The 15,084-nt window shown below is 38.8% G+C and overlaps 1 protein-coding gene across 1 annotated transcript; it reads left to right on the forward strand.

Annotated features, from left to right (window-relative positions):
* Nucleotides 1-1,527: 1,527 nt before the first annotated feature.
* Nucleotides 1,528-15,033, forward strand: LOC110068264 (mitochondrial inner membrane m-AAA protease component AFG3L2-like). Its single transcript, XM_020775642.2, has 18 exons — nt 1,528-1,900; nt 2,095-2,194; nt 2,863-2,910; nt 3,987-4,240; nt 4,707-4,772; nt 4,938-5,065; nt 5,444-5,537; nt 6,581-6,651; nt 6,775-6,877; nt 8,032-8,326; nt 8,932-9,061; nt 9,829-9,926; nt 10,344-10,454; nt 10,760-10,875; nt 11,318-11,398; nt 11,742-11,861; nt 13,693-13,887; nt 14,518-15,033. Exons 1-18 carry the CDS (start codon nt 1,820-1,822, stop codon nt 14,728-14,730), a joined length of 2,304 nt encoding a protein of 767 aa, XP_020631301.2. The 5' UTR covers nt 1,528-1,819; the 3' UTR covers nt 14,731-15,033.
* Nucleotides 15,034-15,084: the final 51 nt, after the last annotated feature.

The raw sequence follows: 15,084 nt of genomic DNA on the forward strand, positions 1-15,084 counted from the left end.
TATTTGTGATACACATAAACGATTTGCCTCAATGTTTACTGCACTCGTCGATTAGCATGTATGCGGATGACACTGTTATTTATTATTCTGGATCTGAGGTTAGCAACATCAGGGAAAATTTACAAGAAGACCTCAACCGTGTTGAGCAGTGGTTGGTGAACAGGAAGCTAATACTAAACCAGAGCAAAACCAAAGGGTTACTCTTTGGAACAAGACAACTGCTGCAAACCACCTCAGACTTTGTCCTGCAGATTCAAAGCAAGGACATAGAGAGAGTGACGAAGTTCACTTACCTTGGGACTATGCTCGATGAACAGCTTCACTGGAAAGAGCATATAGACACTACTTGTAAAAAAGTTAATAAGCGTCTAGGACTTCTAGCACGCATACGATCTTGCCTCACTCTTAAAGCAGCGAAGTGTGTCTACAATGCCCTTATTGAGCCAATCTTAAGTTATACTGACACTGCTTGGGGTGAACTGTCTGTTGGCTCCAGCAAAAGTCTGCAGCGGTTGCAAAACCGTGCTGCCCGTATCATTCTCAAGCGTGGCTCTTCTAGAGATACTTTTAATGTTTTAGGGTGGACTGACTTAGAAACGAACCGTAAAATCCACAAATGTGTTTTAGTTTTTAAATGTTTACATAACTTAGTTCCTCAGTATTTAAGTAACTATTTCATTAGGAACTACAATGTACATGGTTACAACACTCGAAGGAAGGCTGACCTCCATCTACCCAAACCCAAACTTAGCCTTGGCAAACGTACTTTTAGATTTTCTGGCACAGCCCTTTTTAATTCACTACCTTGTAAAATCCAACAAGCTGTATCACTCTCCTCTTTTAAAAATCTTGTCAAAGCCCATTTTATTTATAGCACCTAATTTATGATATCTATTTTTTTCCCTACCAGTTCATGCTTGTAACTCGTTTCAATTTTTTAAACTCTTTTTATATAACTATTTCAACTACTAGACGTTAGTTTTTTTTTTAACTTTATTTTTATAACTATTTTATACTATTAGACGTTTTATATTTTTAGAAATTGTATTTAACAGGGCCCCTCTGGATACCAGCCACTGTGCTGAATGGGCCACCCTGCATAAATAAAGTTTTACCTACCTACCTAACACCAAATTAAAGCGCAAATTTGGCTGTAATTTTTCATAAAGGTATAAATTTTGCCCATATTTGAATTATCCAATTAATTAGTCCTACAATTTGTCCATAAAAATCGGGTCTTTGGACATCAAATTAGCTCAAAGGTGAGCCTGCTCGCAGGCTAATCGCTCAGCAGATCTTCTCACCGAAGAACCCCCCTTCAGCCTCTGATGAGAAGAATGTGACAAAGCAGCGGGAGGTATCAGAAACGCCATTGAAAAGTCTGAGACATGCTACCAAGTTCTATATGTTTTCACCTCAGAGGAGTCTGGATTCTATCGTAAGCGTGATGTCGCCCTTTCTGTCGTTACCGTATTTTACAAGACATATCATCTTTGAACTCTTCACGCTACACAGACTCGACCTTTGCGACTCTCACTTTTATATGTAAAATTTCTTTCTTTTTAAAAATATTTCCTTCCTAATCAGGACCTCTGAGGGAGCCAATCAGAATGCGCAGAAACTTCGCCAAAAAAAAATATATATTCCGCTCAAGTGCGACCGCGCCTGCTGTATTTATGTTCGCCATCTTGAATGAGTTGCATAAGCCGTGAATGTCAGCACAACGGTTTAGTTGATGCACAGTCTTTGTCGGGTATACTACTAGTACTCTTTATGTTATGAAATTCAGCAGCCCTCATAGAATCAGTTGGTAACAGCAATGGCTTACAGGCTCTGTGCAAGAGGAGTAAATTCTTTGTTGACTAGGGCAACTTTTAGACTTCTGCAGCCCAGGGTCCAGGTAATTGAGCTTATGTTTTTGCGATATCTACGCTCTCATGTTTGGAGTTTTTGTGTTTCAGATAATACGCCCTAACCGTAAACATACCCTAGCCCTGGTGTTGATGTATACCATGCGATAAGTTTGCGTTTTTGACTCAATAAGAGCTGCCTAACCAAGTGTTTTTGTACGTTTTTTATTCTCCTCACACGCAGTTCGTGAAGTACTCCGATGGTGTGCGAGAATTATTGCTGAGTCAGAATGCAAGAAACACTTGGCTGCTGGGAAGAATTCTCCATTTTGATCCTCCAAAGGGTAAAATAAAACTCCTCTTTTCTGGAGATCATGATACTTATATGGCTTTTAAATGATGCTGTGTATGAGGAGTTGTTTTTCAGCGTATGTGACGTAATCGTTAATCAAAACGATGAGCTTACAAGCTTTTGAATGTCCCCCATGCGAATTTGGTAAAAACACGGAGTTAAGTATCATAGAAATGATGCAAGTAGAGACCTTAATTGGTATTTTCTTTAAGAATACGCTGTGCACAGTACACGCATTTACATTTTTTCTTTGTTATATTCACCTGTATACTGTATTGTTTGTAAAAGATCAGAATTTATGTTCCCCTCCATTTAACAATTAGATTATGAGCTCGAGATTTCTATGCGTGATAGTTGACTCAGGTTGCGCCCTCATCAACCATCATGCATAGAAATCGAGAGAGAATATTCTAATTGTGTTAGTATAAATCTACTAGTTGTTCAAAACTTTTTCAAAACCTTCCTCACAGATACTTCGAAAATGCCAAGAAGCAGCCATCATTTTGTTAACAAGGGGCACACTGCTACTCACTATCTATCACAGTATAGATTGTGAGTAACGTAGCCAATCAGAGAATGGCATTCGTGGTAGAACGCTAGTAGATTTATACTAATATGACATGTACACTGTGTATCACTGACAAATTTTCTTTCTTAAAGGCTTTGAAAAATTCTATCCCAATGCATCAAAAAAGAAATCAGATAAAGGTAATTGACTACATACATTAAATGTTATGCTTCTATAGATTAGAGCGCTTGAATGCTGTACATTAGAGGTCTGACTACAAAGCTTGAATAACATTTATACCATGCCATAGAAAATACAGCCAATCAGAATACAGGAAAGCTGTTGTATATTGGGTCATGTTACACCCAACCTTTCCATCGTGTGCTGCACATATGTCACATTGATTGTGTTGGCCTGTAATATGTCTAGTGCATGGTATTAAATAGTTATGCAACACTCTTTCACGGGACTAGGGTGTATACTAAGAAAATACAAGTTACTCGTGGGATACAGTATTCCATGATGTGCCACTCAAAAGTGCTGCATATCTAGTATATAATAATAATAATAATAATAATAATAATAATAATAATAATAATAATAATAATAATGATAATAATATATTTATATATGTACTAATGGATGTTGCTATGCAGCCAATCTTTCTAAATCCCTTAGTCATTGTTTATTGTACATACATGAACCCCACTCTGATCTCTATCCCTATAATTTACAACTCCATTTAATTAAACATTCTCAGATACATTTGTACACTGACCTACTTGTTGTCTTTATGGACTGTAGATCATGAGCATAATAATGATTTTTTTTTTTTAATTCGATTGATTTTGTTTGTTTCTTTATTAAAAGAGTAGCAGATTGTTCTCATAATAGTAATTATGATTGACAGCAGCAAAAAACACAGTTGTTACATAGGTTTTAACTGCAGAGTTTGCATGTTATTATAACTGAGGCACAGTAATGATATGCAGTTGGATGCCGCTAATTCAAACTTGTTTATTTCAAATTCCCCATTATTTCCAACTCAAAACCGTTTCCCTTGGATTTGCCTTTCAGTCATTTATTAGGGGCTATTTCCAACCCCTGCTATTTCGAACTATTGTTCGCTTCCCCTGAGAGCTCGAAATAGTGGGGTTCAAATGTAATAATAGTATATTTAGTCCAGAATTATAAGGGATGTTAGGCATTTTGTCATACATGTACATGTAAGTACATGTGTACAAACTGGTCATTGGTCTTTTCTTTGATTTGACAGCATCAGATTCCAGTAAGAATGAGAACTCGGAAGGCAAAAGAGAATCATCAGGGGGTGGTGATGGTGGGGGAGGAGGTAGTAGTGGCAAACCACCTGGCGATGATTGGTGGAAGAACCTGTTTGACAACCCACAGCAGATTGTCATAGCTGCTGCATTAGCAGGCGCAGCAGCATTGTTTCTCATGTTCTCAGGAATGGAGATGAGAGAGATAAATTGGCAAGAATTTAGAACAAAGTATCTTGAGAGAGGAGAGGTGAAGCTGTAAATTGTGTTTCTAAGTTGTTTAAAGAGGAGAAGTTCTAGGATGGAAGAACAGAATGTGAAATACTAAGTCTAAACGGAACATGATTCAGAAGGGAAGTGCCACTTAAGATCCTTGCCTTTCTCATGCAAGTTCAAACCATCTTCAATCTCGTTCACTTCCATTGCTTAGTTCTGCATATTGTAGATCACCTTTAGATGTTTTAAGTTATAGCTGATGAGCTTCTAGTCGAGAAGTGTCAGGGATGCTTTGAAGGGGTGGGTGAGGGAAAGGAGGAGTCAACATTTTGTTGAAAAATAGGCCGGTCCTTCCCTTTTCTGGTGTGTTCTGTACACTGTATTTTAGAGCTTCCTGCAAATTTCTTGAAAACTGATCAGTTCTTCTAAAGTAAGTTTGGTGCTACAATGTAAGAGTGAATATTTCGCACAATCTTGTGTCGCTGATTTCTTACCCTCAGGTGGAAAAACTTGTTGTTTCAAACCAGACTCTAGTCAAAGTGTTTCTGAAGAATGATCCAAACAAGGTATATATACAGTATCATTAAGATCTGATAGTAATAAATAATAATAATATTTATACTGCTTTTAATGTTAAAATAAATAGACCTTTTAAATTGGAGGTGAAGAGTTGATTGGAAGTGTATGTCATTTGTGTTCACAACTCACTGTCTTTTCTCCTTAATATACAGAGCAATCTTTGCTTCACTATTGGAAGTGTTGAAAGTTTTGAACGGAGCTTGGAGGCTGTTCAGCAGGAGATGAATATTGATCCGGCATTCTGGATTCCTGTTACTTATGTTAAGGAGTCAGATTGGCTGTAAGTTTTAAGTGAAAATATTATATTAAAATATTCAAGTGCATTTTAAAATAGTCATACATCAACCTTAACTGCTGAAGAGTTAACAATGCACTTTACAATGTATTTCATGCTGGCTTTGATGAATACATCCAATGAGAAGGTGGTAAAGTCATGACATGTCTGAATGTCGTGGACATGCAACTTTGAAAGGAATTTTTGAGTCTGGAACTCAATAAGTGTTCTCAGATGAGGATATTAGTATACAAGTATGCTCCATTTTTTTAAAAAGTGTTCACAGCACTGTTATTACTTAAAATTATGGCACTCTATAAAACCAGAGATGATCAATGTACATAATTTGTAGTCTTGATTACCATTATTATTAATGGTTCACAGGAAGGAAGTGATCAAGTTAACTCCAACATTGTTAATCATTGGCTGTATAGTGTACTTCAGCAGAAGGCTTTCCAGTGGAGCTAGAGGACAAGGCGTAAGCTGATTTTGTTTCCAACATATTTGTTCACAAGTGCACATCTCCGTTATGTTCACAATTCTGAAGATAAGCAGACAGTAACAAATGATTAGTCTAAAAGGTATCTGAATCCCTAGGATTTATTTGTAACCCCTCCCCCTCCCCCCCTCCCCCCAAAAAATATATAGAGGATATTACACGGTGACGAGAAGATATGAATTTTATGTTCGAGTGGCAAGAACAATATCTCACGAGTGAGCGAAGCGAACGAGTGAGATATTGTTCTTGCCACGAGAACATAAAATTCATATCTTCTCACCACCGTGCAATGTTCTTTTTATTATATGGAGACTAAATATTGAAACCAATTCAACAAAAGCAAAAGGCGGGAATCGTGACATCATTGAACGATACGACACTCACAAAGGTGACATACGGAAAATACACCACTCGGGTCCCGGATGAAGTGGCGTATGGAATCTACGAGTGGCTTAGTTCCCAGTAAAACACTCTTCTCCATATAATAAATAATATTATCATACAAAGTGATATCCCCGTACAGCCATACCCAGTGGAGGGGAGAGAGGAATTGCTGGCCCTCGCCCACTCTTTGTTGGTTTTGAAGATACATTGTAGCTGATGCTGTGCAGTCAAGCTCATGATTTTTGGTCCAGGGTTTCAGAAATTGCGCAGGAAAAAAAACACCTGTAAATGCCACTGAAAAACTGTGTGTGCTCGTACACTGTTTCTAGAATATTCTATCTCCTGAAATTGAAAGCTCAGTAGTCATTAAGCAGAATTATTTTGCAATGCCAAGATTTCACCCTGTTTATACATGTAGATGACAAGAGACCCATTAGAACTATGTCCCCAGCTCTATGATCATTGCTTTTTATCAGGTGGAAATTTTTGGTTAATAATTTATTATTTGTCTTCATTTCAAGCACTGAGCACTTTATGCAGATTTTTCTGACAAATTTGATTTGTGAATTATTTTGCGATGCTTTGATTTACACAATATTTCAGGTGGTAATGTGTCTCTGATTAATGTCATTTTCTAGGGTATATTTGGGGTTGGACAATCAACAGCAAAATTTTACAACAAGGAAACAAGCGTGAAAGTCAGATTCAAGTAGGTATTAAAAACTGTTGTCAAGAGTAGTTATTCAGATCAATAATTGATCTGTTCACCACTGACAAATCACAATAGTTTGCTCAACTTTGTACGATAATTGTTAATGTTTGATTAATTTAGGGATGTTGCAGGATGTGAGGAAGCCAAACTGGAAATAATGGAATTTGTGAATTTCCTAAAAAATCCTCAACAATATCATGAGCTTGGGGCCAGAATACCAAAGGTAAATACATGTACATGTACATAGTCATATGAGAAAGATACAACTAACTAACTGTAAAATAATGATCCTTGGTTAACCTGTCATTTAGATAGTTTATAGCATGAGCAGGGCTAAAAAAAAAGTGCCATGCAGTCGTCTGGGACAACTAGATTGTCCTGCGAGATAAGAAAATTTTCATTGCCAACTAAATAAGAAAAAAGTAAAACTAAGACTTGCCTAAGGTAAGCAAAATTTGACAGCTGCTTGTCTGAAGGTCAAGCTGGAATGCAAGTTTTCCTATTAGCTCTACTGTGCAAATAGATGAGGCAGCCTTTCCTTGTGCACTCAATACTCAATCTTCTTCACCCCCCCCCCCCCCCCTCCCCCCACCCTGTGATAGAGAGATGCTTGATATTCCATTCTGTTAACAAATCTCAACATAGATATGTATAGCGCTGGGTTGTCAAAAATAGCCACCTGCTGGTGAAAATCGCCATCCGCTTCATGGTGTTGGCCAGCTACTCTGCTAAAGCATTTCTCAGATTCTTTACAAAAGCGTGGCATCAGCCACCTACATGTACTCCAGCAATAGAGCCATCTACTTTCAAACTTGATCACAACCCTGATAGTGGAAGGTGAATTGATCAACGTGACACGGGTGTACGTGTAGGACAAAGAAAAAAGTTAAGGAGTTCTCATACATGTAGCTCCATAGATAGAGCACCTGCCCGTTGTTTGGGAGATCATCACTTCAATTCCTGTCAGGAACTCAGATTTTTTTTCTTTTTCATACGCTCGTGTCATTTTGATCAATTCACTTTTCACATTTCATTACTGAACTTAAAATGCACCATCTTTATGCACTTAACACTACTCGCCATGACTTTGACAGTGCTGCTCCTAGCAGTATGCAGGATGCCTGTCACATATGAACTCAGTTAAATGACCCTGCTCTCCAAGAGTTCTCGTAGCTCCGTGGATAGAGCGCCCGCCCAGTGTTTGGGAAATGGGTTTGATTCCTGTCAGGGTCTTAGATTTTTTCTTTGTCCTACGCTCGTGTCATGTTGATCAATTCGCCTTTCACATTGATTTTCATTACCAAGCTTAAAATTCACCATCTTTGTTCACTTATCACAACCCTGATAGTGAGTCTGATAGCCTTATTGATCTTGCAGGGAGCTATCTTGTCAGGTCCACCCGGCACCGGTAAAACCCTGCTTGCCAAGGCGGTGGCTGGAGAGGCACAGGTTCCTTTTCTTAGCATCTCAGGATCAGAGTTCCTGGAAATGTTTGTAGGTGTTGGTCCAGCGAGGGTCAGAGATCTGTTTGCACAGGCAAGAAAGAATGCACCTTGTATTATATTTATTGATGAAATTGATGCTGTTGGCCGTGCCCGTGGAAGAGGTGGTCATATTGGTGGTCACGATGAGAGGGAAAACACCCTTAATCAACTCCTTGTAGAAATGGATGGTGAGTTGAGTAGTGTCGCTCTTTGTTCTTTGAACAGAATAATGTATTTTGATTATTGAATTTCACCTGAAGCTTACTTTGTACATGTATGTGTGTGACAATCCTTCAACTTTGATGCTTTGGTTATAATCGTAGAGCAAATGTGGTTGAAATCAAGTTGTGATAAGGCAGATCACCACTTGATTTCAACCACATTTGCTCTACCCTTGAAACCAAAGCATCGAAGTTAAAGGATCGTCTTTTGTATAGGCTTGAGGTGAAATTCAATAATTGAAAATGGACACATGGAATACCCCTGGTGTCAAACTTGAATTACAATGTATTTATGTACTTATGCTGTTCTACTGTAACAAGCCAAAAGTACTAAATAGCTTCAGGAACCTCAATCTCAACTTGAGACTGCATTTAAGTGTATGATTCCTTATGGAAATTTCAAAGTGCCAATGTTGTTTTGGTTTCATGTCATAGGGGCCATCAGTTAGTGTCCTCTATGGGAGTGAACTAATGTAATTATGTACTTGTGTATTTTTTACTGCTGTTGCAAGCAGTGTTAGAGATTGCTCCACCATTACATGTAGTCTGACTGCAGATCATTTTATTTTAAGGGTTCAGTTCATCCACAAATGTAGTGGTATTGTCAGGCACAAACAGGCCTGATGTGCTTGATCCTGCACTACTGAGACCAGGCCGGTTTGATAGACAGATTCATCTCCCTCCTCCAGATATCAAGGGAAGGTAAGAGAAGCAACATAAGTGCACTCTGGAATGTGGTCATGTGTTTTGAATCTTAGCCAAGTTCCTTACCTTTACAAGTGCAATGTTTATATAATTAAGGCACTTCACTCTTGACAGTTCCTTTTTGCCAACTAGGAGCACGTAGGGGATTGATAATGCCTATTTATGCCAATTAATGATTGTTGGGCAGACTATGGTTGACTATGGTACTCCCTTCCAGTAGGTACTCCAAATGTCTCCTTGTTGTAGGCCCCTGAGTCAAAGACCCAGTTTAGGCCAGGATGCATTGTGTGGTGTGGCATTTGAAAACAATAGGAACCTTGGTATCATGTAAACCAAAACAATAACAGATGCAGAAAAAGCAATACTAGGTTGTAAAAGCACTGGACAGATAAGCCATTCCATTCTTTCAATCCCTAGCATTGGACCACACTCCACTGAGTCTTCAAAATTGACTAAGCCCAAGGCTTTTGTCACCAATGCATGATTATCATGCCATTACCTCATTTCCCCTGTGGTGTAACTATTTGTTTGTGTTTGGAGTGAACATGTACGCAAACTGACACTGGTTTTCATTAGGAAAATAATATAGAACTGTTAAGTCTTAATCTTTGGGTCCTTAAAAAAAGGTTTCCTTGTGGCTGAGGACTACTACAAGTGGAAACATGTGATTGTTACATGCAAGATGCATGTAGAAATCTAGTGAACTCTGCTGGTTTCATTATGATTTCATTGGCTCAAACAGAATACACTCTTGTCTATTGTAGATATTCCATTTTTAAAGTGCACTTAAAACCTTTGAAGACTGATCTGGACCTTGCCCAGGTAGCAAGAAAAATGGCAGCTCTTACCCCAGGATTTACAGGTTTGCTTGCTCTACTGTTTCACCCTCTCCACTTCAGACTAGTTAGTGCTACAGCTACCTAATGCGATCAGGCGGGGGATTTTGTTTGTGTGGAAGGAGAAGAAAAGGGAGAAGGGTCTGAATATAGGGAGGGAGGTGAGATGGTTTTGAGGTGTTGGTACATGTAATTTATTTTGTCAGGTAGCTGGCAATTCTCTTAATTCTCATCTTTTCTATACTTGACAATTGTTTAACATTGCCAGGAGAAAGTATGGGTTGATCATTCTTGGAAATTAGGGCTCTGATAAGATGCTGTCTGACTTGTTCATGGTTTGACCGATGAAAACTGTCTTTTTTTAATGTTATTTTTGTTTAGTAAAGAAAATGTTGCCAGCATAGATTATGGATGTGCATTAATTATTGTTATTATCATTTCAGGAGCTGACATCGCCAACGTATGTAATGAAGCTGCCCTCATTGCTGCCAGGTACCTTATGCCTAAGGTGGAATTAACACATTTTGAACAAGCAATTGAGCGTGTTATCGGAGGTGAGAATAAAGTCATATAGATCTGGCCTGGGTTGTTAGAAAGGTGGATAACGGTATCTACTGGATAAATCCCTATCCAGTGGATAGTGTAGTTTGTTTTGATTTAACACTTAGCAAACGGATAGCGATTTATCCGGTGGATAGCATTATCCTGCCTTCGAACTACTGAGGCCAGGAGTATGTATGTCTGTGTACTGTAACGTTTGCCATTCACTTCGCACACAAATTTCCAAATTATCTGAAATTCAATCTTGAGAGCCTTTTTGGCATGTCACACATTCTTTGTAATTGTGTCTTGCTGTTAGGTTTGGAGAAAAAGACCCAAGTATTGCAGCCTGAAGAGAAGAAAGTTGTAGCATATCACGAAGCTGGTCATGCAGTTGCAGGATGGTTCCTTGAACATGCTGATCCTCTTCTAAAGGTTTGTTCTACATTTTAAGGATTCCTATTGAGTAACAAATTGCATACAGCTCTTAAGATTTCTCACTCCTTTCACCGTTAAGTTAAGATTTTTCTGGCGCACTTTTTATGCCTTAAGTTACGATTAGTTAGTTACGGTACCCAAATTCATCCAAAAATTATCCATACCTGGTGAGTATTATCATGGGATATCAGGACAGTAAGCACAGTTTCTTATTGGCTAATAGTGAAATTGAGTGTGGCATGTAGTGTGTGTGTTAAATGGAAAGAGCAAGACGAGTTTGATTATTTTCAAATGACTCTCTTAAATTTTAGCCCACTAGTCGAATTATTGGTACTAGCCATTTATATTTTTATTTCCCATTTGTCTAGCGTGATGAAGTTCTGTTTTTTTCTCTTGTTTGTAACAAGGCATTGATATACTATTTTGATTTAATTTACAGGTGTCAATCATTCCAAGAGGAAAAGGCCTTGGCTATGCTCAGTACCTCCCCAAAGAACAGTTCTTATATTCCACCGAACAGGTAAGTCTACAGTTCTTCTTTTCCTTTCTTCCTTTCTTTTCTTTTCACATTTTAGGGCCTCTTCATATGAGCCCGGTTGAGCGGGATCTCTTGACGGAGATATTGGCAACTGGGATGAAAATTTTCTCCAGCTTGCTTACCAAGGGGAAACTTTTTTGACAAAAGAGCTTCACTTTTGCAACAGAGTGGGCAAAATGGCATAATTTTGCTTTCCTGCTATTTCCTCTCCAGAAGTTCGCGAATTACCTTACAATTACCTCATATATGGCTGATATTAACTAGTTTTTTCTTTTTTTGATTGATTGATTGATTGATAAATTGATTGCCTGTGTCGTTGTTTCAGCTGTTGGATCGCATGTGTATGACTTTAGGAGGCCGGGTCTCTGAACAGATCTTCTTTGATCGCATCACTACTGGTGCCCAGGACGATCTCAGTAAAGTCACCAAGAACGCTTATGCTCAGGTAAATAACTCATCACGTGATTCCTTAATTGAGCTTGTTGTAGTTTGAGGGAAATGACTTCCGCAAAGGTTGTACAAGTGCCTTTTCTAACAGAAGGTTGAGAGTGGCGTTTCAACCATGTCTTGCACTTTAAGGACGGTGCCTAATAAATACAAAGGTTTTTGCGCCAGGTTAGGACCACGCGGAAAAAGTAGATCTTTGCAAGGGCTATTGGAATCCAGCAAGAAAAATAGGGGAAGCCACGCATTTTTTCGAGATAATTAGCCTTGAATCTCAAAAAAAAAATGCTGACATCAGCATTTTTCTGGAAAAAGAAGGAAAGCGTATTTCTTCACAGATTTCCTTAGAATTCATCTTTACGTACAGAAAAGGAAACACATTTAAAAAGATCTTTAAACTAAATGGCAAATGGTAACGTAAAAACCATTTTTGGTATGTTTTTAATAACAAAATCGTTGCAACAGCAGTTTTAGTGTCTCTGACAGCCTTCCTCTGGTTCAGCTAAAATACAGTCTAAATACCTTTTGCTCACAACCAGAAACTAATCACGTGTTAAATAGGCTTGCCACTTCCATTTCGTAACATAAAATGTGGGGGTAACCACGCGTTTTTTTTTAAGTTATTCATCTCTTTTGAAAACTTTTACGGTGCCCGTTACATTTTTTCCTGTCACCTCCCCAGTAAGTAAGACATTTGCGTATCTCGCACTTTTCTTGCGCGCGCACTACGCCATCTGCAGGTACATGTTTACAGTTGGATTTCAGTATAATTTTCAACAGATAACAGCTAGTTTTTCAGCTTGAGGACGTTAAGAGTTAGTGGCTAGCGATATGCTACTATTCTAGTGTCCCTGGTTTAAGTACCGGTTCATTAAACTTGATTTGGTCACAGTGAGAATTTTGCTTTCATTTATTAGTCGTGTACTTGGTAGCGTAGTTGATTGCGTCAATGTCAACCCCGGCGCGTGCGTGGCGCTTAAACCATGGCTTGCGTAATGCGCAGTACGTGTGCGCACTAACAAAAGTAGGCACCGTCCTCAAGTCAATTTTACTACAGGAACTTACATGTAAGGTGTCTTACTTGATGAACTACAACAGCCCAACTTTTAACTCAATCCATTGTTCAAAAACTGATCCAATATAATTTTCCTTTCTCTAATTACTGTTTTCTTAAGTCTTTCACCATTGTATGTGTTACTTGAACAATTAAAACCTTAATAAATAGCCAAAATTAACGACCGAATGCCTAGGAGAGACTGGGCACTAGTAGATTTAATGACGTTTTTCTCAAAATCTTCCCCGTGCTGTATGAACCCACCTCAAAATTTCGGGAATCAAATATTGTCTCTGTTTAAACATTCATGCAAATTAAAATAGAAATCTGTAAAGAAGATTTTTCGCAAACAAAGAAAACGCGAAATTTTGCCCACTTCAAAAACAACTCAAAATCTGTCACAGATATTTTTTTTTTTAGACTTTTTTTTTTAATTTTGGCTCTGAACGCGACTTACTCTTAAAAATCACCTGCGAAAATTTCATCATAGGTTGTACGGTAGGTTTTCGAGAAATCTGGGAGCAACGACAGGTTTTTACAATCTTCGCGGGAATTGAATTGCACATCTCGTTATTTAAGCGCGCGCTCATGTGACGCCACGTATCAATCAAAAGTGTTTTGGGCACCCTTTGAAGTGAAGTGAAAGACTTTATTTAATGAGGGTGACCCGTGACAGTAACTTAAGTTACTGATAAGTTTTCAGCAGTAGCACTCGTTCGCAATTTAACAGAGTAATCAAATCCTCGTACGTACTTATGGTTATTTGTTTTTCTTTCAGGTTGTAACATTTGGGATGAATGAAAAGGTCGGTAACGTGTCGTTTGACCTGCCCCGCGAGGGTGAACCCACTTTTGATAAACCTTACAGTGAAGCAACAGCACAACTAATAGACGAACAAGCCAGAGAAGTTATTAACAATGCATACAAGAGAACGTTTGATCTCCTCACTAAACACAAGGAAGACGTGGAAAAGGTAGGGAAATTCGTCTGGGTATTTCCCTTGTCTGCTTACGGGAATGAAGTGTTCGCTAGTCTTTGGGAAATACGCATGGTTCAAGTTAATTAAACAAAGGACACAGGGCGAAGAGTACGAGTGGACTTAAATTTCTTTGCCATTCGCCGCTCATTCCAGAACCGTTCCTTTAGCTCTTTCTCGTAACGGAATGTTCAACGCTAGGTGTTTAGAATCCTTTCAGGTATTAAATGCGGAGAGTGGTGACAGTCGGGACTTGTTTTGGAAAATTCAGTTACATCAGTTAGGCAGACACTGCTCAAGTTATAGCGACATGTTCTATTCAATTAGATTATTATGAGCTCGAGATTTCGATCACGCGAAGGCATCGAGAGCGAATAGTGTTTAATATGAATCTACTAGTCGTTCAAATCTTATCTAGTAAATTATCTAAATACTCAGCCTCACTATCTACAACAGAATAGTCAGCGAGTAGCGCAACCAATGAGAGAACGGCATTCGTGATGGAACGCTGGTAGGTCCAGGGAGGAGCAGCATTTGCCCGCCATGCTATTCAAGCAGAAGTATAGCTGAAACCTGTTATTTGGTATCTTTTTTGTTGTGTATTAACGTTGTATTTTACCTTGTCAGATTGCCTTACGCCTCCTGGAAAAAGAAGTACTTGGCCGTGAAGATATGATTGAGCTCTTAGGCCCCAGGCCTTTCAAGGAGAAGTCCACGTACGAGGAGTTCGTGGAGGGAACTGGTGGCGACGTAGAGGATACGAGTCTCCCAAAAGGATTACAGGGACTGCAAGAGAATGGGGACGAAGAAGAAACCCCCTCAACCACCATACCCACATAGTAGTAGAGAGGAGCAGGAGAATAGCCACTAGGGGAGGGGTGAGGTAGTGATGGAGTTTCTCGAGATTATGTCTTGTTCCTGAGAGGGGAAGTGAAGATCACATCTTGAGGCATCTGTTATCAGTCTTACCATGAGTTCGCATTGGCCTCGTGTTTGCATCGTGTTTGTTGAAAGAAAAAACAACTTGTACATCAGTTATAATTAGCTATGGCATTTGGAAATAACAAACACTTTTCAATCGTTTCAAATGCCAGACTTTGTAAATTGTTGAAAAATAAACTAGCAAAAGAGTTCTTTACGTGCTACGCGGCGTATATTCATATTTCATGGGAAATAAGAAAATATTGCTTTCTC

This window comes from Orbicella faveolata, unplaced genomic scaffold, assembly GCF_042242905.1.
Source record: "Orbicella faveolata isolate gen_17 unplaced genomic scaffold, um_ofav_v1 contig_3, whole genome shotgun sequence".
In the NCBI taxonomy this organism is placed as follows: domain Eukaryota; kingdom Metazoa; phylum Cnidaria; class Anthozoa; order Scleractinia; family Merulinidae; genus Orbicella; species Orbicella faveolata.